This window comes from Nannobrachium achirus (genome assembly GCF_963921795.1).
Source record: "Nannobrachium achirus genome assembly, chromosome: 15".
In the NCBI taxonomy this organism is placed as follows: Eukaryota; Metazoa; Chordata; class Actinopteri; order Myctophiformes; family Myctophidae; genus Nannobrachium; species Nannobrachium achirus.
In genome coordinates, this window is record NC_137822.1 from 46990846 (window position 1) to 47018638 (window position 27793).

Below are 27793 nucleotides of genomic sequence, written 5' to 3' on the forward strand. Positions count from 1 at the left end.
ACGAACAGGAACTGCGTAGCAGAATGGAAACCGAATGGAGACCTGTGTGAATTCACATGTCTCCATTACGGTTTACATTTGTCACTGTCGGGCAGAAACCTCGCATCTCCCAAGTTTTAAAATGTGTATGTTCTTTTCATAAAGTAAAGCCCTGCTTCGTCATACAAGGCTGTCTGTCGCACAAGACTAGTGAAAACAGACGATCTACAAGCACACAACAGTTGTGTGCTTGTAGATCGGCTGTTTTCACTATAGTTTAAATCGTTTTTAAAATGATAAATACAAAACGAAGGGTTTCGGAGATACGAGGTTTCCACCCGACAACCACGGTTTGCTACATGAGTGGGTGGGTGAGGGTGTGTCGTTGAAATAATAAAAATGTAAAAATGATTTTGAGAACCAGTGTTTTTTTCTCCCATTTTGATTTAAAAAAAAAAAAAAAAAAAAAAGTTTCTGAAGATCTCCTTATTTCACGCGAGACAAGAAGTTCCCAAAACATCTCGTCTGTTATTTTAGACCAATCTCTTCTTCTTCTTCTTCTACTTCTTTGTTTTCTTTTTTGTTTTGTATAAAAATACAAGTTGTGTGAACGTTATATTTCTTGCGTCGATTTGTTGTCCTCCTCCTTGGATCGCTCTTCATTTTTTCTCTCTCTTTTTTTTGTTTTGCGGAGGTCAGTGTCTTGTCAGTGGAAAAAAGAAAACAAGTCTTTCAGAGTTTTTTTGTTTTTGTTTTTAAGCGATCATTTCTCGTAGGATGATCATGTCCACAGTGCAGGGGAACGTCTTCAAGAGGCCCACGGCGTTCCCGTGATCGATATTCACAAAGCTGTATCCGTTGGCCTGCCAAGAGAGAGACACATTTTCTATGATTAATTTAATTTAATCGATATTCACAAAGCTGTATCCATTGGCCTGTGAAGAGAAATACAAGTTTTATATGACCAGTAAGACTCCCTAAATCGGGAGATAAGCGACCGTCAGGTCGCATACACAAACTTTGGAAGGCAATGGTAGCCAATCAGGAGGGAATATAGTAAATGGGACAGATCCATGTTGATGACATGACTATAGGGATACTGTGTAACGCTTTGCGTGATTTTAGGGCAAAATCTGTAGGAGCAGTGTCCAAAAATGTGTTTTGCAAGAATCAGCCCCATGGTGGCGCTAGAAGAGTGTGAGAAATGGGGGGGGTGGAGGTAGTGGTTTGGCAGCCAAGGAGTGTGTGTGTGCAAATTCATGTTTTAGGGTTATTGATCATTTTAGCGAATTAGAATATTGTTTATATTCTCCATATTTTAACACATAGTTAACACATGTTACCTGGATAATCTTGTTACCAGACTGAGTGTAGAGATGGGTGTTATGTGAGAGTACACTACCTGGATAATCTTGTCCCCAGACTGAGTGTAGAGATGGGTGTTATGTGAGATTACACTACCTGGATAATCTTGTCACCAGACTGACTGTAGAGATGGGTGTTATGTGAGAGTACACTACCTGGATAATCTTGTCACCAGACTGACTGTAGAGATGGGTGTTATGTGAGTTTACACTACCTGGAGTATCTTGTCCCCAGGCTGAAGGATCTTGGATGCGGGTCCTTCTGGTTGGACCCTCGTCACAAATATACCCTGGAAGCAGAGAGGAACAGGATTTAAAAACAGTGCATTCTCAAAGAATAGCAGATCTACAAGCTCACAGCATGTCACTCTGTGCCCTTCTGCACTGCCTAGGAACTCTCCTTCGGCTTGTTGCTGCACAAACACAGGAGTGCCGATATCCAAGATAAAACACATCCTCTCTTGTAATATTGCTTAAAGGGCAACTTTGTTTTTTTACAACAAGGGTTCATATTTTAGATTGTAATTAGAGGAAAGAAAAGATGAGTGTTCATTTTTTTTTCTTTATTTTCTGCTTTCTATTGTATTAGCAATTTTAAATGTTATTTTAATGTTGATTTCAGTGGGTGGAAGAATGCGTACAAGTGGCTAAATATGTATTTTTAGACACAATAAGCACATTCCCAAGATGCACCACAATCTTTCATGGTTATGTCGGTGTGACTTATGGGGGCTAGTAGTGTTACTGTAAATAGTAATCAAGAAATCGGTGGCTTATTGTGTCTAAAAATACATATTTAGCTACTTGTACGCATGCCCCCAAAAACTGAAATCAAAGTCGCTAAAATGGCTAAATCGATGGAAATCAGTAAATGAAAACATTTTAACACTCATCTTTTCTTTACTTACAATCTAAAATATGAACCCTTGTTGTAAAAAAAAAAAAAAAAAAAAAAAAGGTTACATACATCACCATAATACGTAGATATGGTTGTAAACAGTAATATTATAAGTACTGCATTACATCTGGTTGTAAGCAGTATGGGAGTATAACTATTAAATGCATACATTATCATAATAGGTCATAAACAGTAATGCATAATACAGTAAGTAAAGAATCCATACATTATCATAATATATATGGTTGTAAACAGTAATAAGTAAGGAATAATCCATACATTATCATCTGGACGGAATGGGTTTCCTCTGCCTCCCACTCCTCCTGATATACTGAAGCCCAGCTCTGGATTCTTCTCTACTTTAACACGCATCTATGGAGCACACGCACACGCGCGCACACACACACACACACACACACACACACACACACGCACACACACACAGTAGCATTAACGACTTGTGATCTTTGCAAGTCGACTCGACTCGACTCAGTAAAAAGTTGAGTTGAAGTCGACTTTATCGTTTTGTGAAAATAGCAGATCTACATGCTCACAACGCCTTGCATTGCGTTTTTGTTAATGCCCGAGTACAGACTCAGAGGATGAAAACAATGTTTTGGGAGTGGGGTCGTGGAGGTGACAGGTCCAGGCCCAGGTTAGCTAGCAGATGCTGGGGACCCCCGAGGTGGAAACATGGCTCTAGAGCTGCCACCATTATGACGTTTTACGCGACGATTAATCGTCCCACAAATTTAGCGATTAACGATTTAAATGTGTTTTTGTCACTGAACACTGGAGCATGTGAATCAAATTTACATTTCTGTCTGGCTTTTGACGTTGCACAGGGCAGATAATGTGACAACAGATTATCCTCAACAAATCTGCATGTGGAAATAAATATAAGAGATTCATTATTGCTCTGCGGCTCTAGTGTATTGATATGTTGATTACAAATTACATTGCAACATTTTTTCCCAGAATGTTGTGATAATTCTCCAGTATCACAGTATTAGCATGGTAATATTCAGCATATTGTAATGTTCATAGCTGGCATGTCATGTTTCTCATGCTCTGTTGCTTTGAACAGTGCTCTGTTTTGTCCACCAGGGGGCGCTTAAAAGCAGGCATGCTTCACAGAGGTGGTAGTATAGGGCTAGTGGACACAGCACTGAATCAAAGAACCCTGGCTCTACTGTAAGCCAAGATTCAAGATTCAATAACTTTATTGCCATGTCAACATAGTTGATAGGAATCTGTCTTAGTTCACTCTCAGACATAGAACATAAAACGACATCATCAGCACACCATATACAAACACCCATAAACACACAAGAAAAGAGAAGAATAAAAAAGAAAAAGACAAATGAGAAACAAAAGAACGTGCATACAGTTTGGTAAAAGGCCGGGGGCTTCAACAAGGGGTCCGGGACCCCTAGGGAGTCCTCAGAGTTACTACAGGGGGTCAAATCTTTATGTGATAGAAACCTTTTTTCTATTTTATACCAACCACTTGAACTAGTGTCCATATTCTGAGAACTTTAGACAAAAACAGCAGATCTACAAGCTCACAACACCTTACGCTGCGATGCGTTGTGAGCTTGTAGATCGGCTATTTTCAGCAAAGAGGTTTGGTGTAGAGGGGAAAAAGAGCAGACTAAGTACAGAGTGAAAGGTCAAGTTTATTAAGTATTGACAGTTAAAGTGGTTACATATCTGAAACAGAAATTGACATGAATCCAAAATACACTGATGATTGTGCTGTCAAACGATGAAACTATTAGGAATCTGGGGGTCCCTGCTTCATCTCTCTCTCAGCTAAGGGCCTGAAAACGTTGAAGACCCCTGGTATAAGGGGCTATATACATATTGCCACATTGAAGAGGTGAGCGGGATGAGAGTTGTCTACTATGATTTTCGGTGTACCACACTTAACTGAACATAATGAAGTGACTACTTGAGATGTGGCGTAACGGCATGGATTTCTACACAGAGAGGGCAATTCCTTCAACATAAGATGCTGCGTTCAAGTTCAGGAGAGTTTGGACAAGGCAATTCTCTTGAATGCTGCCTTCAGGTATGGCATGGAAAGAAGGGCATTTGCATTGCTTTCACCATAGTAAAAACTGCATTCATGGTCTGGAGAGGGCACTTTTTACAGACTGATAAAGGGGCTCAAGCCCACTTTGATGTCTATGCGTGCACGTGCCTGGTGCCGGGGGATGCGTGCGTACCTCTTGTTGCAGGGTGTCAGGGTGGGCGGGGATGCGCGGGGGTCCCTGGACCCCCTGCTGCTGCTGGTGGGACACCTTGAGCATCAGGTAGTCGATGAGCTGCTCCCTGGACGGGTGGCGCGCCATGGGGGGGCCACCACCCATGGGGGGGGCACCGCCCATGGGGGGGGCACCCCCACCCATGGGTGCCTGGCTCATGGAAGGCTGCCGCGCCAGAGGAGGAGCCATCTGGCCGTTCATTAAAGGCACCTGTTGAGGAACGAGACAAAGAGTTTATTCAGGTTCAGTTTTATTGTATAGAGGCGGCATAGCTCAGGGGTAGAGAAACCGTTATTAGAGAGCATGAAGGGTTCCCGAAGGGTTCCCTGTTCGAATCCGGGCTCCCCCTGAGTTAATGTCGAAGAGCAAGACTCTGAACCCCTAATTGCTCCCGGTGAGTAGGTTGGTGCCTTGCATGGTTTCCTCCGCCACCGGTGTATGAATGTGTGCGTGAATGGGTGAATGTAATGCACAATCTATGTAAAGCGCCTTGGATAAAAGCGCTATATAAATGCACCATTTACCATTTACCATTGTCACACATATCCATACAGATACAATGAAATGCTTGTGCCAGGAGCACTCTCAGCCTTATTACACAAAGACATGGTCACAGTGACCGACAGGAGTGTGGACCCACATACCATGCAGGCCACACAAGACAAGTCCCAACAACAACAATACCATACAGTGTAACAGTGTACAGTTTAAAAATGCGCACAGTGCCCATGTTTACCTACGTTTAGCTTTCATCCCTTCGTTGAGCAACCTGACTGCCTGGGCAAAACAACTATCACTGAAACGAGTGGTGTGTGATTTGATGCTCTGGTAACGTTTTTTGGATGGGAGGAGTGAGAACAGGGAATGGGCGGGATGGCTGCTATCTTTCATGATGTTCTGAGTCTTTTTCTTGCAGCGTGTGGTATAGATTGTATGGAGCTGTGGCAATTCTGTGCCGGTAATTTTAGCAGCTCTCTTCACAATCCTCTGCAGCTATTTAGAGTCTTGAACAATTTACAATTTACATAAATACAGTTCATGGGACATAAGTGGTGTTTCCATAAAGCCTCTTAATGCGCAGTACAGCTTTTGCAGAAAAATCTTTTTATGGAAACACTTCAAAATTCAAATAAACTTTCATTATCCGCAAAAACTTTTATACACTTGGAGGAGGTGGATTTTGAGGCTTTATCGAAAAAAACTAAATGCGCATTAGTGAATGGAAACGGGTCAGACAATAAATGCGAATACATGATGACGTTCTGGTCTATCGTCCCTGCCGCTTAACGCACGCTGCAGGTTTTTTTTTTTTCAGAAAACGCAACCTACGGTTTCAATAAATGACGTCATCAACATATGCTGTGCCTTACTTTTCTGTGGGGGTCCATGGTGTAGGCCGGGGGTCCCTGGGAGACAAACACGTCGTCCTGCACACAGAGAGAACACAGTACACCAGGGGTTAAACCAACCTCCTTTCTGCATGTTCATTTCACCGTAATGCTTCTACAACCATCATCAGAACCTTCCCACACCCACACTTGCTGATATGAACAATAAGGTCGGGGCTGCCGCTAGGATCAGCGGTGGCCGCGCCGCGGTGAGACACAAACACACTCGCTCGGTGAGTAAACGCTGCGCGATATTTCACAAAGATGAACACAATCCATCTCTCACCGCCTATGTACGCATGCACAAACGAGCACGCTCGCAGGGATTTCACGGGACCGAGCCCGCTCTCCTCGCCGCCACCAAACTTCGCTGCGCGGCCGAAAAAGTCGCCCGCCTCTCATTGAAAATGAATTGCTTGGAGGCGGTGACCACGCCTAGTCTGGATGACACTGATCATCCTCTGTATCGCTACTTCCAACTCACGCCGTCTGGGCGAAGATACAGAACTCTGTAGTGGCACAAGGTTGGTTTTAGCAGGAGTTTTGTCGCCTCTCACAAGCTAATCTACATTCCCAACATCTGGAGCATGGACGCTTACAGGTCCCTTTCTCTGGAGTGTAAAGATATATTGGGCCCCAATCTACTGCCTAAAAAGAACATTTATGATAATCACTCACTGTATGTTTAACTCTAGAGAGCGTACACGTGGATTACGGGTCCATTTGGTCCCATTTGCACTCTCTCAGAGTTAAAGGACAACTTTAGTTTTTTACAACAAGGGTTCATATTTTAGATTGCAATTAGAGAAAAGAAAAGATGAGTGTTGAATTGTTTTCATTTACTGCTTTCTATTGTTTTAGCGATTTTAGTATTTTGATTTCAGTGGGTGGGGGCATGTGTACAAGTAGCTAAATATGACTTTTTAGACACAATAAGCCGGAAATGTCTTTGTTACTATTTACACCAGCCCCCATAAGTCACATCTGCCCTTGAACGATTGTGGTGCATCGTGGGAATGGGCTTATTGTGTCTAAAAAGACATTTAGCCACTTGCATGCATGTCCCCAACCTGGGGGCATGCATGCAAATCAAAATCGTTAAAATCACTAAAACGATAGAAAGACGTAAATGAAAACGTTTTAACACTCATCTTTTCTTTTCTCTAATGACTATCTAAAATATGAACCCTTATTGTAATAAAACAAAGTTGTCCTTTAAGAGTGTGGTCAGTGAAAGTCCATTTGGACCCCGTGTTGGGATCCAAAGATCCTACTTCTCAGCTGGACATTCTAACTATTCCATTCTACAGGGTTCCCACACATTTTACCAATTAATTTCCAGGACTATATAACAATAATTCAGCTCAATAACGAGTCGCTTACTCCTATGCGCAATGCACAAAGACAGGTAGTGCATGCCAGTGGTTCTCAACCTTTTCAGGCCATGACCCCCCGAAATAATCATATTTTAACTGGGGACCCCCCAACCACCCTGACGAGCACTAAGAGTCGAGGAATTTTATATAACACGGTTCTATTGTGAAAATAGCAGATCTACATGCTCACAACATGTAGATCGGCTATTTTCACAATTTCTGCCTCTAATATTTGACAATTTGGCCCATGTTTAATTTGTAATTCAATAACCAAAGACAATGCATAGCTATTTTCTCCAGGACCTTCCGGGACCCTTGATCAATTCCAAAACTTTTCCAGTACTGGAAAAATATTTGTTCTAATTTCAAAATATTTCCAGGAATTTCATGACCGTGGGAACCCTGATTCTACCATCTACAGAGTCACATCTTCTCAGGAGGAAGCAGAGATCTACAGAGTGGGTTCTTCTCAGGAGGACATTCTAACTATTCCATCCTACCACTTACCTCTCTTACCCTCCACACACACAGTGAAAGCTTAGGAAGTCATTCTGAAGTGATGGCATGCAGCGGTGAAGATAATGAATGAAATGAGCAGAAATGATTTGAGGAGCCATGATGATCACAGGTACAATAATAATAGTTTGCAGTTCGATAAAAATCGAACTGCAAACAGCATCTAACCTATGAAAGCACACTACAGTTTGCTTAACCTCGCCTCACCAGGGTTTCTGGGGGAAAGCCTGGTCTTTGTTTACAAAACAGGTTGTTTGATCCGGTCTAGACCGGATAGCATCCTACGTCATTTTGTATTCAAAATGGACTACACTTTGGCAGGAAACACCGAACCGTAAACAGTTTCAACCCAGTTAGTGCATGCGCAAGTAGGGGTTAAAACTGTTTCCGGTTTGGTGTTTCCTGCCAAAGTGTAGTCCGTTTTGAATACAGAATGACGTAGGACGTCATCCGGTCCCGGCCAGAATCAAAAGATCGAAATTGGAAGCACACTACAGTTTTATTGGAGGGAAACATCTAACCTATGAAAGCACACTACAGTTTGATTGGAGGGGAAACAGCAGCACAGGTAAAAAAAAAATCACACCCGTGTGAAGTGGAGCTGTGTGTGTGTGTGTGTGTGTGTGTGTGTGTGTGTGTGTGTGTGTGTGTGTGTGTGTGTGTGTGTGTGTGTGTGTGTGTGGATCATGTGTACCGATTTTTGTGACATTTGAAGAAAATATGTAGGAAAAGGAGCAAAAAGTGTGTTTTTTTTTTGGAGAAAATTCAAGATGGCGGAAAATCTATCATGGCGCAAATGGGCGTGGCCTATATGGGGAGATGCGTCATGACCCAAGGAATCCAGGGAAAACATATTTTTAATTTTCCGACCTACGGTTCAAGAGGTACAGGCCAAAACGTAAAGTGGGGTGTTATGGCGCCACCATGCGGCCAAATGACACAATTATTTTTTATTTAATCCTTGAAATCATTATGAACCTCCTCTCCAAGTCTTGAAACTCTAGCCCCTATGGTTTGCGAGAGACAAATAATTGAATGTGAGTTTTTGCGATTCCCATTATAAGTCAATGGGGAAAATTAATTCACTAATAAATTAATATCAATTAAACTATTGAACCTTTCTCTTAGCAAGTTACTAGCCCACGATTCCCGAGTAAGCCGGTCGATTTGACATATGGCGCGAGTGTGTGGTGGCAAAACTGTGGGACTAGTAGCGTGCCGAAGTTTAGGAAGTTCAGGCTACATACAGACACACACACACACACACACACACACACACACAGACCCACACGGCCACGTATAGGGAGCCTGTGCTTCACACAGCTCCAAAAAAAGAGCCAAGGATTGCACCATCTACTATGTTTAAATGAGTACGCAATACCTTTCTGAAGTTCTAGTGTCCCTGTTCTAAGGAGTGAATGTCTGGCGAGAACACCACACCTTCACTTACCCCAGAAGGAAAAGCTAAAGATGGCAGATCAGGTTAGCAAGCACTACGAAAGAGGCAATTCCTAGTGAAGCCAACTGTTGCCGATCTACAAGCTTGTAGATCGGCTATGTTTTGGCCAGATGTATGCTTGACGGGCAAAGCAAGCATAAATCAGGGGTAGCATCCAGAAGCTAGGCTGTAAGCCCTGGTTAGAAAGGAGCTGTGGTAGCTAGAAACTGCAGATACAGGGTGAGGTGAAAGGGAGGGATCTGACTACAGGTGACAGGCAGCGCCATAGTGAAATGCAACTAGATTGTACAAAGTTCCCGGAAAAGACACGCTGTGATTGGCCAGTAGTCACTTCGAGGCACTTTGAGTGACAGTTGGGGCAAATACTCACCCCGGGGCAAACGCTCATGAAACAACATGTGTTTTTCCCTATCGAGAAGAAGAAGCCGCAGAGTCGGCTCAAGCGACCTTCACAATGTTCGGCACGGCAACTCGCCCGCTTTGCCTCGCTCAGTGGTGCCTCTCTCGTGGCTCTCGCGGTCAAAAACTATACTTCCTTGTTTTCTCAGTCTTGTGTTCAGCCAAGCGAATGGGTCTTGGAAGAATCTAGTTATATAGTTCTAGGGAAACCTTATAGACTTAGAGCGTAACCGTTTAGAGCGTAACCGTTTATAGACGTTTATAGACTGTTTATTGACTCCTAGGTTATAGTGAATCAATGGGAGTGGGATCAGTAGGGAATCAATTGGTTGAGCTTCACATGACAGTTAGCTTACTGTAGAAGATATACATTTCACTATTACGCTGACAGGTAGGTATCTAGATACAGGTGAGAGGGAGGTATGGAACAGATCTAGCTACAGGTGACAGGGAGGTATGGAACAGATCTAGCTACAGGTGACAGGGAGGTATGGAACAGCTCTAGCTACAGGAGGCGGTACTCACGGGGAAGCCCGGGGCTCCGTACTGCACAGCGGCTCCGTCTCTGAAGCTAAGGGCCAGGGAGCCCTGGCTGCCATGCATGTCTCTGGCGCTGCCGCCGTACTGAGAGCAGCTCAGCGGTAAGTGAGACGAGTTATAGGAGCGAGACATCACATTCTGAACACACAGGACACAGCAGCCAACACCAACACACACATACAGACACGTACAGTAAGTGGCAGCCATGCAATACACCGATGAGTGATGACATAAAATATTAGGGATGCACGATTAATCTGTCGTCATATCGGTCACCGTAAGTATCGGCCTTAAAAATTATACATCGGTATGGAACTGATATCAACATGATATATTGGTTTTAGCCGATATTTAATTTGATAATAGTTATGCTTGAATTTGAAGCTGAAAGGGCCTTTTTGTGATGATGAAGGCTGGAGATAAATTCAATTAGGGTTTTCTGGGGAAGCCATCAACACCCAACCTACATTCAACGGGAGGGAATTGCACAAAAAGCTCCCCATTTCGGGTGCTATCAAAAGTAAGAACAGTTGCACAGTTTTTTTTCTTTTTTTTTTTCAGTATCATGCATCCCTATAATACTGTATATATACACAAAGTGATAACAAGGTTAACAAAATCTGGCACATGCAGTGAATAACGTTATCAGGCACATGGTTCCATTAGTAGGCTTAAGCAGTCTGTTAATAACACACGGTTCCGTTAGTAGGCTTAAGCAGTCTGTCTACATGTTAATAACATATGGTTCAGTTAGTAGGCTTAAGCAGTGTGTTTACATGTTAAATACAAATGGTTCAGTTAGTAGGCTTAAGCAGTGTGTTTACATGTTAATAACACATGGTTCAGTTAGTAGGCTTAAGCAGTCTGTTTACATGTTAATAACACAGAAGAGGGAGAACGTGGCATGCACCTGAGTGGCGGGATGCTTCGGATATCACATCCATACAGGGGACTCACTCTTTCTTTGGTGTTTCAACCAGGTGGGGGCGTGGTTATATGCCTAAATCTAACCTTAATCTCACCAACAAACTATGTATAAACCTAAAATCCCTAACTTCACAAACACAACGCCTAACCCTAACTCTAACCTCACAAACACAGGGAACAAAAAGTTCTACTGGACATCTTCTCCACTAGTCCCTCCCTGACATCTTAGTCTAGTTTTTATTTGTTGACAAAATTGTCAACATATATTTAGTCTTGGAAAGGAGTCAGCTTAGGTTGTTGGGGCATCTAGTACGGATGCCCCCCGAGCGCCTTCCTAGGAAGGTCCTCGATGCACGTCCCACTGGGAGGAGACCCCGTGGCCGACCAAAGACCAGGTGGAAGGATTATATCTACAAACTGGCTTGGGAACGCCTTGGTATACTCCCTGAGGGAGTGGAGGAAGTTGCTCGGGATAAGGAAATCTGGAAATCTCATTTAGATCGATGGATGGAAGGATGGATATTTAGTCTTGGTTTTAGGCATCATCATAGTTTAGTTTTTGTTTAGTTTCTATGTAGTTTTCCACAGTGTTAAAATGTAGTCGACAAACATCTTTCGTCATACAATAGTTTTCCGTCAACCAAATCAACAGCGTCCGGGACACCATTACGTTACCTTTTCGATCTTCTTGGCCTCGATGTGCCTCATGACCTGGTCCCTCCAGTCGTGCGGGACCCTCCCCCCTCCGATGCCCCCCAGCCCCCCTCCCCCTCCGTCCAGCAGAGAGTGCTCCGACTTGACCCGCGGGGCGTGGGGCCTCTTGCTGGGGCTGCCGTGCGGCTGCTGGTAGCTGAAGTCGCAGACGGACATGGTCCTCTCGGGGAGCAGGTTGTGGTCCTGGGGGAGGAGGGGTCCCTGGGGTCTGGCGCTGTGGGGCCGGGGGACCCCCGGGGCGTCCATGCTGTAGGTGCGGGCCGACAGGGGCCGGCTCTGCATGGCCTGCTGGCTCATGTTGGCCAGAGGACCCCTGCCCAGCGTGTGGATGTCCCTGTAACACATGACACACTGTTAGAACAACATGGTGGCCAGAGGACCCCAGCCCAGAGTGTAGATGTCCCTGTAACACATAACACAATTTGAAGGTGTTTAGTCTGAATTTTCATTATTCAGTCTGAAAGCCCTTAGTACTGCAGCCGTTTCTGGGATGGGCGTTGCCAAAGAGGTAGTCCTCTGCGATTGGTTCACCGCCTGACCAATCACAACAACAGTAGCAAAGCAGATGATGTCGTTGTTAAACAACCCTTATGCGTGTTATGTTCGTTTTTTTGCTGGCTAACTGAAGAAACCGTCAGAATAGGAGCGCTACTAACCAGTAATTAAACACGATAACATGTCTAGTCTAGCAAGCATCACCAGACCTGAATCACCTGAACATAGTTTCTTAATGGGTGCAGTGGCCTGTGCTTCAGGGACTGGAGCCAGGGTTTCTCACAACTGTTGCTGTGAATAACTTTTTCATCCTCTGCATCCCTGAATTATAGCACCTTACATCTATGTCATATTTTGGTGCACAAACATGTACAGTAAATCTTTCCCCTTAGAGCAATGTCACCAAGATGAAGTGTCCACAGTAGCCATATCTTGGTCAATAATGGCTATCATCAGTGGAAAGAAGTGGTGTAAAAAAGGTGGTGCAGGCAGTGTTACCTGTATGTCATGTAGTCTCCGTCAGGGAGCTGCATGCGGCGGCCCTCCCCTCCTCCACCCATGGAGGCTGTGGAGGAGGAGCTGCTCTGCCTCTGCAGGGTGGAGCTCCTGGGCTGCAGGCGAGAGGAGGAGGAGGAGGGGTAGGGGGGCAGCGCCCCCTGCTGGTTGCGGTTGGAGTAGTTGGTGTTGGCCAGAGAGTGCTGGGGGGGAGGGGGGAGGTAGCCCTGGTGCTCTGGAGGGGCGGCCGCCCTGCTGGGGGGGGAAGGCAATAAGTGATATGATGTTGTTTGTTCATAAGAACTGGTTATTTTGCCATGAACGTGAACGATTCCTTCGTTTCCTTAACCTATTCAGGCCTAGAATTATTTAATGCTTTAACTATTGAAAATGTATTTATTTAATGCATTTAACTATTGATCTACAAGCGAGCTTGTAGATCTGTTATTTATTTTTATTTTTAGTCTTTGAATATATCTTTTTAAAAGCAAACATTTGGAACTCAAATATTTGCTTCTGGGGGGTCCCTGGAACAACATATTTTGAGATGGAGGTCTGCGGCCAAATACAAGTAATTATGGGGGTCCTTGACACGAAAAAGTTTGAGAACCACTGATTTAGAAGACATTAATACAACCGGGTAAAAAATATTCAAAGACTTGCACAAATGTTTTATTTTTTTAATAGCAGATCTACAAGCTCGCAGCGCGGCACTGTGAGCTTGTAGATCTGCTATTGTTTTAATAATTAAAGCATAAAATAATGCTTAAATTAATAATGCAATAGTGATGTGTTGTTTTTCTAACAATGTGTAAACACAGCAGCAACTCCTGCTGTGATAGGAGAAGGATATCAGATGGAACACAACCACCTTAAAGACTACGTACTGGTCATTGTGCATACTTTAGCAGAAATTCGCAAATGGCAAGAAACCACTCCATTCCCATTGAAAAGCAGAATCCACCTTCATAGATAGATTTAAACTTATGAGTCAGAGAAGGTCACGAAAATAGCCAAAAATAGCTGATCTACAAACTCAATGTTCTGCTGAAAATCTACTGTCTACTTGTGACGTTTATAATGGCACATCTGTATATCGCTGCACTGTCTGCATTGAGTAATCTCCATACATGAAAACTGTTTCAATCCCTTTAATTGTAGATCTTTTATTTTGATTGCAGTATATCTCTGCTGTCGGGCCGAAACCTCCTAAGGGCCCGTTCACATTGAGCCGATCCCGGGGCCGAGGATCCCCGACCAGATTTCGGGAGGACACCCCGGGAAAATCGTTTGGTCGGCCCCGGAATCGGTCTTGGGCTTGAACAGTACCCCGACACGATCGGATTATGTTAATTAGCTTTTTTATGACCTCGGGACTCGTCGGGAGCACTCACGATAATATCAAAAAAGCTTGATATTTTCGGGTCATCGGGTAGGAATCCTTTACAATTATTGTCGTCTGAATGAGCTCACGGGATTGCTTCAGATTATATGAAGCCAGCTCCTCCCTTTTTAGGCTGCGCAGAGTGTAGGCTATTCTGTCACAGCCTACACTTTTATTATTATTATTAGCCTACTTACTTTTTACTTTAGCCTACTCTCTCCCTTGTTGTAATCACTTGTTCAAAAACGTTATAGCCTAGAGCGTTCTTTCTTCTTTTTTCTTCTTCTGCGCAGTCATTTGGCAACAAGGCAGTGTCTTTTTTTTTGCTGCGCAGATTTGGCTAGGGCAGTGCTGTTCTATCCGTGTATTATAAGGGCTCTAAATTGACCTTGTGCAACTTGACAGACAGACACCCTATATATAATATCTTATTCATATAATGTAATACTCAAAGTGAGAGACATTCCATTGCATTCCTTTTTTTTTTTACTTTTACGCGCGGGCTGCAGGCACATTGCGCCTCTCGTTCTGTCAGTTTGTTCATTGGTCCTCAAAGAGGACCGCCAGTCCTTGGGGAGTTCCAGGGGGTCCCCAGCTAAATGATATTGAGGAACCTAGGCCTGTCCCTATTCTATATGCTTGGATGTTGGTGGGACAGTAAAAAAAAAAAAAAGCGAGAGGTTAAACTTTTTTTTTTTCTGCGACTGCACGCCCACAACGGCGAGGTTTGGACATTCATAATTGCTATTAGCTGATTAAGCTCATGTCTGTTTAATGTCTGGCTGGTTGCCGTTAAAATGCTGGTTGATGCTTTTTAGGAGTGGACACTGGTCAATCAATGATATTGGAGATGCGACACTCTCAGCCGTGTCTTGCTGGATGCGCATCACATCTCGCGTCTCGCTTGCCAAAAAAATAACTGAATATATAATTATAATATCTATAAAGTGAGCAGCGGCCAGTGTGCGCACAGTACCTAGAAGACTAGCCTACCAACCTACCTTTGTTTTTATAATGTTTTGTCATGATGGCGCAGTTATCACTAGTGTGCAAAGGACGATGATACACGAAAGAAGAATGTAACACCAACTTCTACCAATTAATCCATTGCTGTGACAGACAGACAGGGTGAGACAGCCAACGTGCTTCCATGTAGACTACATAATCCACTGGGTCCAGCTTAGTTCAGATCAATCATATCAACATAACAGTAATAACACCAACCAAAGTCTAAAACACGGTGCCGTCAGCAGCTGTGTTGTGTGAGTGACAAGCCTGATTTGCGCTTCGCCGTATCAGCGACCACCACCTGGAACTGATGCGCTAATTATTGATCTGACCAGGGGTGAGATGCCATGGGCTCGCGTGTGCTATAGTTTCGCGCAATGATGTAATGATTAATTTGAGCAAGATATAACATTTTAAAAGGCTTTTATAGGCCTAGCCTAGGTCTACTCTTAATACTTTTTTCACGATGTAGCGCACTACATGTTCAAGTTCAAACTCTTTCATGCTCACAAGACTTCACACAACATGTCGCTTTGATGTCATGCAGGATGTAATGGGCAATTTCCTATATTGATCAGATACACATACACACCTGAAAGCATTCACGCTGATGAACAGTTAATTTGAGCAGTGATGGAAAAAGTACTCCAATTCTTTACTTAAGTAAAAGTATCAATAGGCCTACTGCATTATTAGCTACAAATATCGCACAGACAGAGAGAGAGAGGGAGAGAGAGAGAGACTCTTTATTATAGACTATAGCGAATATATTTGTTTAATTTCGCCGTTTTAATATTTAATTAGTAGCACTGCCACTGAAGAAAGCACCATGCGTGCCTTAATTGTTAAGAGGCTGCGCAAAAAAAGAAAAGGAAAAAAAGCAGCTGATCAGCGCTCGACGGCACTGTCATTTGATGCACATTTCCAGTAGGCTACTTTATGTCACCCATCCCCGCAGATAATGTGATACACGCTCCATATAAATGACGTTCCAACCTGCATCTTCGAGGTGGCTTTTGATGGCGTTTCACCTCGCTAAAAAACCTCCATGATTTTCACCTTCAACAGATTGGCAGCACTGCGGGACTCATTGCATATATGCGAACAGAAGGTAATAAAATGGATTTGGGAGCATAGCCTAATTACAATGGATGTCTCATAAAAAACAATATATATTTTATAGTTGAAGGGCAAATAGCTACACTTATACACAGTAGTATGGTCAGCAATGTGCGAACGTTAGATAGCGAATATATTTGTTTAATTTCGTCATTTTAATATTATAAAATCACAACCCATTTCCTTAGAATATATGTAGGCCTATGTAAACATGGTTTCATCTTAAAGGAACCCTTTCTGTACATCTTGTACCCCTGTGGGTCCCGATCCACAGGTTGAGAACCATCTAGTCGTGTCTCTCATGGCACCACCCCCCCGAGATCGTGGGTGGCTAGAATCGCGAGACGTCGGTCTCATTTGTAATGGTCTGAGATATTTCACTTGGCACAGCGGGATATACCGGGCCCGAATTCAAGACTGTCGTTTGAAATGAACACCGATAAACCCCCGGGCACGAGATCTGATCGGATCCAACATCGCGTTTCGTCTGTGAGGCTCTTAACTCCAAAATGTTCCTTTTCGAGAAAATGAGCTCAAGTGGAGTTAGGAGGTTTTAACAGAAGGGCTTTTTACTACTTTCCATTGGTTCAATGTAATTTTAACCAACACTCACACCTAAAGGGTGTTCAATAGCACATATTTATGAAAACAAGAGAGGGCCAATCAGGTGGAGTTAGCTGGTTTGGCAGAAAGTGTGGACTTAGGAGGTTTTGTCCCAAGCACTTTTTACTACTTTCCATGGGCTCAATATTATTTTAACCAACACTCAGATGTAAAGGGTGTTCAATAGCCCTGATTTATGCAAAAAAAAAAAAAAAAATCCAAAACCTCAAAAAAGGAGTTAATAGGTTTTGGCCAGACAGATTGATCGTATTGTATTGTGTACAGACTGTACACTTCTGCGTTTGGCAATGTAAATCATGCCTCATGCCAATATAAATCCCTTTGAAATTCACTGAATTGTGAGGATGTGATGAGGGCAGCCTGCCTACCTGTGTGCCCAAAGGCCGTCCTTGGACATGGCACTGCTGGTGTACTGGATGTTGTACTGGGGAGGGGGCAGACCCAGGGCCATGGAGGAGGACTGGGGGGCCGCGGGGTACCTGCTGCTGCTGGCGGGGGCTCTGGAGCCTGAGAGGAGGTCTGATGAGGAGGCAGAGGAGCTGTGGTACACCTGGAGACATGGATGAGAGAGTTAACACCACTCACACATCTATTCTAACCCATTAAGCTGTGGTACACCTGGACACATGGAAGGAACAGTTAACACCACTCACACATCTAAACCATTAAGCTGTGGTACACCTGGACACATGGAAGGAACAGTTAACACCACTCATACATCTAAACCATTAAGCTGTGGTACACCTGGACACATGGATGAGAGAGTTAACACCACTCACACATCTAAAACATTAAGCTGTGGTACACCTGGGGACATGGAAGGAACAGTTAACACCACTCATACATCTAAAACATTAAGCTGTGGTACACCTGGACACATGGATGAGAGAGTTAACACCACTCACACATCTAAAACATTAAGCTGTGGTACACCTGGACACATGGATGAGAGAGTTAACACCACTCATACATCTATTCTAAACCATTAAGCTGTGGTACACCTGGACACATGGATGAGAGAGTTAACACCACTCATACATCTATTCTAAACCATTAAGCTGTGGTACACCTGGACACATGGATGAGAGAGTTAACACCACTCATACATCTATTCTAAACCATTAAGCTGTGGTACACCTGGACACGGGGATGGAAGATTTAACACCACTCATTCATTTAGAATGGGGAAGCACTTTCACCATTATTGTGGGCTCGCCTATAAGGCGAGCACACTTTAGATATTGTCATTATTTCTATACTAGGCAGGTAGTCAGTGCAAGTATCAAAAAACTTCGGTTCCTTTCTACTCCTACATACTTAGTGAGAAAATGAAAATAAAAACATCAATGTGTTCAGTTTACAGTGGCGAAGTGTGCTATTATTTTCTATAGCAATCGGCCAAATGGTGGCGCTGTAGGAAGCCTTCGAAAGTGCGAACTTTGAACAGGTAGAGCTCATGCTGTGTTTTAGGTACAGCCATGAAACCTGTATACACTTATGCGTCTCCTCATGCCGAACAACTTTTACCCTCTAACTTTTGACCTCTGACCTTTAGGTCTCCCACAATTCGGAATTATATGAAAAACAGTAAAAATCTATCTCCTCCTGGGATTTTCGCGTCAAGTGCACAAAACTTTTTTCACATGAACTTTGAACCTATATCTACACAGGCTATGTGGTGAGAAGTTTGTACGTTAAATAATGATTTTTTAATAATTCAATATATATTGCGGTTTTATGCAAATTATTCTTCGGCCTCTAAATCATACATGCAAAGTTACACGTTCATGGCATTTGGCAAAGATGTGGAGGGTTAGTCAAAGTATCACTGAAACCAATTTTATTCCAATCGGCCAAAGGGGGGCGCTATACGAAGCGTCTGAAAATTCAAACTTCAAACGGGCTTAAGTCATGACTCGTTTCGTTTGAAGACATGCAACTTGTTACACGTGTGCTTTGACTCAAGCGGAAGACATCTGTGTCGTTGTTAAGTAAGCTCCGCCCTTCGATTTTCCGCAATTTTGAGCAGTTTGTAAAACGCGTAAACCCGCTTTTATTCTGGAATTTTCGCGTCACGTGCACACAACCTTTTTTACGTGAACTTTGGACCGATATCTAAAGATCTGTCAGATCGGATTTCTTTAACATTGAAACATGCTTTTTTAAATAATTCAAACAATATTGCATTTTTATGCAAATTATTCTTCTGCCTCTAAAACATACATGCAAAGTCACATTTTCATGACAAAATAGTGTAGAGGGTTAGTTCAAATATCACTGAAACCAATCTTACCCCAAATGGCCAAAGGCGGGCGCTATATAATTTTGAGCAGTTTGTAAAACGCTTAAACCCGTTTTTATTCTAGGATTTTTTTTGCAATTTGCATGAAACATTCTACACGCAATCTAAGGACCTTTATCTAACATGCCTATGAAGTGCACACAAAAAAATTATAAAATAATAATAATAAATATAGCTGCAAGCAGCGATAAAGTGTCCAAAGCCAAAAACACCTCAAATCATGAACACAGCCTGGGATGTGCGTGAAATCTTGCAAGCACATTCCCAATAGGTCAAGGAACAGATACCAACCTTCTCACATTGGCCTGTTATAGCACCACCAGCGGGTCAACTTTTGCACAACACATTTTTGGAACAAAATGGACCAATCTTTGACGTCAGTAACGTCAAAGAGAGCACTGCCTGCGATCTTGACATTTTGTGCTTTTATAGCCATTGTTTTCTGGCTTGAAGCGAGCCCACAATTGTTTCGAAGGAACAATATTTTTCTAGTTTTATTATGATTTTCTATTGAAAAATAGCAGATCTACAAGCTCGCTTTATTTTTGAAAATTCGTGAACAATGTCTCCTGATTCTATAAATGTCTTCTAAATCCTACGTTTTCTTTTAAAAACGCATGTTTCTACGTCAGTGGTTTTCAAACTTTTTCCATGTCAAGGACCCCTAGAATTATAGGTATTTGGCCGACGACCCCCATCAAAGAATATTATGTATCAGAAGCAAATATTTGAGTTACAAATGTTTGCTTTAAAAATATATATATTCAAAGATGTGAACACATTTTCATGATTTTTTGAGCTAAAGTATAACATAACAGTTAATGGAATAAAAAGAAGTAGTAATTAGAAAGCTTAGAAAGTGGTCCTTATACCTGCATGGTCTGGTCGTTGAGCAGAGAGGCAGACTTGCTCCGGACGATGCTCTGGCCCTGGGCCCCCGGTCCGGGCCCCCCGGGGCCCCCAGGGCCCGCTCCGGAGCCCATCATCAGCATCATGCGGTGGCCGTCACCGTTCCCCTCCGTGGGGGAGGGGTACACCTTCATGCCCCCCGTCTCGATGTTGGAGACGCTGTGGGACCTCATCTGGAGAGAGATGTATAGATGAGTTTGAAAACATGACCAACGACACAAAACTCCCATACCTACTGGGAGAAATACAACAATGTGTGAACACAGCAGCAAGATTTGTGAACTGTTGTGATAAAAGAAGGCTAGAGAATGGAATACAACCACCCTAAGGACAACAAACCATTGAACGGCATGCAGATCTACACATACAGTATAAACAGAGCTGCTACCTTTAAACACGTTTTCAATGTGAGCCTTTTTTCTTTTCCTTTATTTGTATGCTATTGAAATTGTATTGAGAAAAAAGAAATGCTGATATTTGTTCTAAAAAAAGCTTCATACCCTGTATATACATAATGACAAAATGTGACATAGCTCTGTTTACACAATGCTACAGTACCCCCTCCAACTGTATGTATGTTCCCCATTTTCAACTGTTTTTATTATGTTTTGACACATGCTTTGGCAATGTAAACGTATGTTTTCTCATGCCAATAAAGCTCCTTTGAATTGAATTGCTACCTGAGCAGGATGAGGAGCCCTCCTCTCTGGCGACAGCTCCTCTGTGCTGTGTGACAGGGACATGTCACTGGAGGCTGTCACTCCCACCGCCGAGGAGGCCACCATGTCACCGGCGTGCCGCTGGTTGCCGTTCTCCAGACGCTCAGACACGTTGTCGATTCCACCCAGGCCCTCCCTGGACGCCGTCATGGAGCCGTTGTTCTGGCTCTTCTCCAGCTGGTCCAGCTGCAGCATGTTGTCTGTGGGCAGCTTGGACACTGAGGAGCAGGAGAAAGGTGGTTAGGACAACGATCCACTTGACCTACCTAGACTCTGACCTTCTGGCCCCCAAACTATGGAATAAACTCCCTGAAAACTGCGCTTGATGTCATCAAAAACACACATCCACTGCCATTTCCGTCAGGCGCTAGAGCCAGCTGAAATGTCTTTTTGGAGGTAGTAGTCTTTTTTTGGGGGGGGAACCCAAAGCTCGGCCCAACTAATTGGCATACATTTCGGGTCCGGCCTGTAAAGCGTCAGGTGGGTCAGTTTTAGGCAGAGGTTGAGAACTCTACCTGGGGGTCCTTGACATGAAAAGGTTTTGAGCACCACTGACATGAAAACACGTGACCGTTGGCAGCCAATAGCATTCCTTGGGTACGCTAATTGGGTACCATTAAAACAATGATGGCGACACCCATAAAAGGGCAAAAAAAGTGTCATTTTTTGCAGCATAGAAACCAATGGGTTCCCACCGTCCATATTTTTTTACAGTCTATGGTGTAGCCCCATCCCTGTCTCACCTGTGTTCATGTTGATCTGGTCCCACTGGGTGTAGTGTCCCCCCATGTCTCCCATGCTGTTGTTGATGAAGGCCAGTCGAGCCTCCATGGAGAGCTCGTAGTCTCCCGGCTGCCCCGGCGGGCCCTGCTGGCCCTTGAGCAAGGCGTGCAGGGAGGTGTCGGAGCCGTTGCCGTTGTGCAGCAGAGGCGTGCTCTCCTTGGGCTGCTGGTTCATGTTCTCATCTTCTTGACTAACAAACACACACACGAAGGAGATGATGTTACAACTTAATGACTTTAAGACCTTTTTAATACCCAACGGGCGTTGTGACCTTGTAGTTCAGAAATGTTCACTGTGGAACCGAGTCAAACTAAATGTAAAGCCTACAATTCCAAGTGTTTGTTGGTGCTATCGGTTCAAATATGCTTTTTTTCCAAACACATTTTTTAAACATTTTGTGGAACCCTTGGACTAGAATTCATGTTTACTCTGTGTATACTGATCTCACACTTCCAAGTCTCTCTGGATAAGAGCGTCTGCTAAAAGCCCACGTTACAAATGAACACTCGTACGTGTAGTATTGAGCTGGGGTTCTCTAAATGACTTTTTCATCCACTGCACCCCTGAATTACACTGTTAATCTTTTGAATTTTACATCATATTACACTACGTAAATATGCACATTTTTCCACCTGAGATACGGTAGGCTGTGTCACAGAGAAATATCTGTTTCCATCAGAACTGACTGAAAATAACTTTATACTTGATGTTTAACCACTTGAACCCCTGCATCCCTATTCTGGGGGGAAGGTTCACCAAAAAATAGCCGATCTACAAGCTCACAACGCGTCACATTGCGACGCGTTGTGAGCCCCGTTGTGAGTACATCGGCTATTTTTGGTGAAGATAGTTGGCCTTAGATGGAAAAAAGAAGTACAGTGCAAATCAGGACTGTTTTACTAAGCATAGTGAAGTAATGTTGATGAAGTGATATTGATGAATTCCAAACGTTATCAAATTATTCTGAGGCACCCCATGGACTGGCATCACAGCACCCTAAGGTGCCATGATGGCACCCACTTTGGGAAACCCCTGGTATTGGGGACAGGGAGTTGTATATGAGGTAGTAAGGGGTGGTGGGGGGCAGGGTACCTGGTCTTAGGGATAAAGCCCATCCTCTGGTCCCGTTCGGGGGTGCACAGGGAGTTGTCCTGGCTGCTGTCGGTGGTCAGGGACACGGAGTCGGACATGCGGGACGGAGACGAGCAGTTGCTGTTGTTCTGGTTGCTGTTGGCCACCGCGTCGTCCAGCAGAGAGTCCGCGTCCTTACCGTCATCTGTCAATCAAAAAGAAAGTCTTTACCGTTATCTGTCAATCAAAAAGAAAGATTCGCTTTACCGTCATCTGTCAATCAAATATAAATAAATATACAGTCTACCACAGTGGTTTTCACAAAGTGGCTTCAATACCCCATTCCTAGATTTATAAATTAATCAATCAAAGCGCTTTGAAATGGTTCATTCATACATTCATTCGTTCATACATTAATACATTGATAAATCCACCTTTTGAAGAATATAACATTGCAAATAAGCAATGTAGTGAAACAGTTGCAGTTAGTGCCCTCAGGCCCTGAGCAGACTTATTTGAAAGAAAAGTGGCCATGAAATGTCAGTCTGTCCTAAATCCAACATTTGACACTGTGTACCTTTCTTCTCCTTGGTCAGGGTGACCACTTTGGGCTGGTTGATGGGAGATCTTACCTTTCTTCTCCTTGGTCAGGGTGACCACTTTGGGCTGGTTGATGGGAGATCTTACCTTTCTTCTCCTTGGTCAGGGTGACCACTTTGGGCTGGTTGATGGGAGATCTTACCTTTCTTCTCCTTGGTCAGGGTGACCACTTTAGGCTGGTTGATGGAGATCTTACCTTTCTTCTCCTTGGTCAGGGTGACCACTTTGGGCTGGTTGATGGGAGATCTTACCTTTCTTCTCCTTGGTCAGGGTGACCACTTTGGGCTGGTTGATGGGAGATCTTACCTTTCTTCTCCTTGGTCAGGGTGACCACTTTAGGCTGGTTGATGGAGATCTCGATGAGAGGAGGTCTGAGCTCTGCAGTCTTCATCTCCTCCTCCTCGTCTGACAGCTCCTCAGAGTCCTGTGGACATCACACACACATCACACAGCACCCGATGAGCTCCTTAACAACCAGTTCACTTTTCAGTCTTCTGATTCATGTATTTTTATAGATCTGTCTATTCCAGTTGATTGTTGTGTTCTGTATCTGGCTACATTGGAAACGAGGGCCTGCCCCGAGAGTTGATTTCATCAGCTGAAACTAAAACTGAAACCTTTTTTTCACTGACAAAAAACTAAACTGAACATGGATTAGGGATGGGACGATAATCGTTACGATCGTTTATTGTGATAAAAAAAAAAGAAAAAACAACACTCACAATAATCATTACATTTATCGTGATATCGTCCTCCGTCATGCACTGGGATCAATTCACCTTTTATATGCCAAGCTGCGTAACCGGTACCACTTAAACCCTCTATAATTGGTAAAACGGACCCAGAAATGATGTACGTGATAGTCTTTTTTTCCCCCCACTATCTACCAAATCTCTTTGCCAAAAAATAGCCGATCTACAAGCTCACGCGACGCATCGTGAGCTTGTAGATCGGCTACTTTTTGGCAAATGTTCCGCCCCAGGATAATGTATGTTGGTGATATTATAATTATCGCGACATTATGGTAAATCGCAATTTTTTGGGTGACAATTGGTGACATAAAATGTTCCTATGTTCCCATCCCTGGCATGCATATAACACAGCAGACGTCATGCAGACCTCCAGGGTGTCCTCGTGGGTCATCATGGTGGCAGAGTTCTCGGAGGATTTGAGCGGTGCCAGGTGGGAGTGGGAGTCCGGGGAGGAGGAGTGGTCCGGCAGGTCCTCAGAGTGGTCCTGGAGGTCGTCTGTGGAGGAGCTCTGGACGCACGCGTCCTCCGCCGACGCGCTGGACTCCATCTCTACGGCCTTGCCGTTGGCACAGGGAGCCTCGATCACCTAAATCAGAGGTGGGCAACTTTGATGATGGCGAGGGCCACTATATTTCCAACTTCGCTCCAGAGGGCCACACTGCATATTGCTACGTCCTACTTTGTCAATCTAGTATCTCATACAAAAGTAGCAAAAATAGCAGATCTACAAGCTCAAAACGCATCGCGCTGCGATGCGGTTTGAGCTTGTAGATCGGCTATTTTTGCTTCTTTTGAATTGGAATCCTGAATTACTTTTTGTTATTTGCCAGACCCATGAAATGGGTAGGCCTACATAAGCAAATGTCTGTCCGGGTTTTCTATATAAAGGGTATGTATGATGATGACATGATGATGACATGCCTACAAAAGGCATGATGTCATAAATGATGATGACAGACAAGGGGTCTGGCACAACCAGGTTGACCTGGTCTAGTTTTAAATACAAATACCTAGATTGGACATAAAAAATCACACCCGTGTGAACTGAGCGGTGGTTCTCCCCCCCCCCCCCCCCCCCCGTGAGTGTGTGTGTGTGTGTGTGTGTGTGTGTGTGTGTGTGTGTGTGTGTGTGTGTGTGGCCTGGACAACAGCGCCCCTCCCTTAACATGTGTGGTCAGAAAAGGTACTACCACAGGCTTGAGGCTACATACAGACCCACCCACATACAAACAAACAAACAAACAAACAAACAAACATACCTACACACACGGCCACGCTATGGAGACGGTGTGACCACCGCTCAAAAAATATATACATTTTAATACTACTATACTAGTCATTAACTCATTCCCTGCCAGGCCCGATAGTCCCGAGATTATTCCAATGTCTTTCCCCGCCAGGCCCGATAGTCCCGAGAATTTAAAAAAAAAAAAAAAAAAAAAAAATTCAAAAATTTTTTTTTTCAAAAATTTTTTTGACCCCCAAAGATGGAGTAGGCATGATAGCAATCGCGAAATTGCATGTTTAACCCCCATAGCAACCCCATCTTTCAAGCATGGCAGCCATTTTGGCAGCCATCTTTGTTAAACATAGTGGCTGTTATCTCATGAATGCCTGAACGGATTTCCATTCGGATTTTTTTGTTTGAAAGCTGTGAGCAATGTGAACACACGTGGTGCATTATCTAGGCATGGGTGTGCATGATCCGTGCACACCCAATTACATGGAAGTCTATGGAGACGAATGGCAGGTGGGAGTACGGAGGTATGTTAAAATGGCGGTCAATGTGTTAAAGGAGCATGAAACACAAAATCACTTTTTCTATAAATATATATTATATCAATGAGTCACTTGTGATAGGGAGCAGTGATATGGTTCAATTTGCCCATAGGCTTGGGGATTCAGAGCTTTCTGCTGTCTCTGTAGCTATTTCTGTGTACTTCCAGTTTCTAGGTCAAAAAGAAATATTTCGCGCCACTCATTAAATATTAGCTATCAATGTTCTGTGGTGTAACGTGACGTAGGCATATCTAATTAATATTAACGTTTGTTTTACAGAGTCGTATCAAGGGGGGGCGTGGTTTCACTGTATGCTTGTTTCAGCCAGAGAGAAGAGCAGGCTGTGTCAACAGACAGTTACACTGTGTAGTGCCTGTGTTATTTTCCGTGTAGTGTAGCCTGTGTGTGTGTGCGTGCGTGCGTGTCGTGACAGTGCACGCACACACACAACGTCCACACACGGAAAATAGCAGATCTACAAGCTCACAACGCGTCGCGAAAGCGACGCCTTGTGAGCTTGTATATCGGCTGTATGTATGTAGCCTAGCTAATAGCCGTAGAGCCGAAACCAACGTGTTTACATGAGAAGCTATTGCTGCTACGGCTGTTAGCTAGGCTACATAGCTACATAGCTAATATACAAGCTCACAACGCGTCGTGAAAGCGACGCCCCGCGACGCGTTGTGAGCTTGTAGATCTGCTAGTTTTCGTGTGTGTGGACGTTGTGTGTGCGCGCGCACTGTCACGACACACACACACACACACACACACACACACACACACACACACACACACACACACACACACACACACACACACACACACACACACACACACACACACACACACACACACACACACACACACACACACACACACACACACACACACACACACACACACACACACACACACACACACTACACAGCAAATAGCGAGCCTAGCGTCCATTCTTCACTGGTTCCGTGGTCCAGAGCTGAACATGGAGCTTACAGAACATGGAGTTGCCGAATCTTTATACTTTTTACACCTCCAATGGCTGGTTTTAAAAAATGTTTCCGAAATAGAAAAGCAACAAGTGACCACTGCTGACAGCTTCGGTCTGTCTCTCTCTGTTACAAGACGCATTACTCCGCCCCCTCCCCCCACAACGGCAGATAACCACGCCTACATTTTAGAAATCTTTTCATGTTCTGAAATCCCATAAAACAAATTAGAGGCGGGGTTTCTTATCCCTTTAAGCTACTAATATAGACTGACGGAATTAAAGCAGGTCATGTTTGGAATTATAACAGCTGAAATCAATAATATATCAGTATTCTAGTATTGACCTGCGGGCTGCATTAAGTGAAGGTGGGGGCCGCATGTGGCCCCCGGGCCGCCAGTTGCCCATGTATGACCTAAATGAAGCGTCAGCGTTAGTTTATGCAGGACATGGGAGTCGTTCCGCCCAGCTGTAGTCAGCTGTCAGTCAGCTCTGTTCTCATACCTCATTAACATATCTGCAGGTCATTATGTCACATGACTGCCATACTCCAATCAAAGCTCTCAGTCAGTAGGAAAGGCTCCTTTAAATATGGCTTGCTTTCTCTACCAATGCTTGGTTTTCCGAAACTTCGGAATGATTCTCTGCTAGCTTCCTCCTCCTCCACCCCAGCTTCCACTTTTGCACGATCAGTCTGGCTAAGCTCAAACACTTGTGATTGTCTGATTACGTTTCATGTCAATGTTGTTAAGCTCAAATACTGTGATTTTGACAAAGTTACATGTCAATGTATTGCTATTGTTCTGCTATTGTAAAAGAAAAACAAAAAAAACATACAAATTGTTTCCCCCCCACTTTTACATAGTTTTAATTAGCAGGTTCAATAGTTTAGTCTTTTATTTTGTGTAAAGGCTTAGTTTTGATGTTAGTTGAATCAT

General features: G+C 43.8%; 1 protein-coding gene across 2 annotated transcripts in view; it reads right to left on the reverse strand.

Moving 5' to 3' along the window:
* Positions 1-303: 303 nt before the first annotated feature.
* Positions 304-27793, reverse strand: part of erbin (erbb2 interacting protein) — a 141627-nt gene continuing 114137 nt past the window's right edge. Inside the window, exons 18-31 of one of the 2 annotated variants that reach the window (XM_080743791.1) lie at positions 24459-24677; positions 23646-23763; positions 22761-22944; positions 21629-21858; positions 20847-21103; positions 20130-20339; positions 17324-17505; positions 12824-13072; positions 11792-12164; positions 5882-5938; positions 4473-4721; positions 2521-2613; positions 1559-1633; positions 304-842 (exon numbers count right to left, since the gene is read on the reverse strand). In XM_080743791.1, the coding sequence (XP_080599917.1) occupies positions 735-842; positions 1559-1633; positions 2521-2613; positions 4473-4721; positions 5882-5938; positions 11792-12164; positions 12824-13072; positions 17324-17505; positions 20130-20339; positions 20847-21103; positions 21629-21858; positions 22761-22944; positions 23646-23763; positions 24459-24677 (2604 nt within the window). In that variant the 3' untranslated portion in view covers positions 304-734. Of the gene's footprint in view, positions 843-1558; positions 1634-2520; positions 2614-4472; positions 4722-5881; positions 5939-11791; positions 12165-12823; positions 13076-17323; positions 17506-20129; positions 20340-20846; positions 21104-21628; positions 21859-22760; positions 22945-23645; positions 23764-24458; positions 24678-27793 lie in introns of both variants that reach the window. The other variant, XM_080743790.1, reaches the window with a different exon arrangement.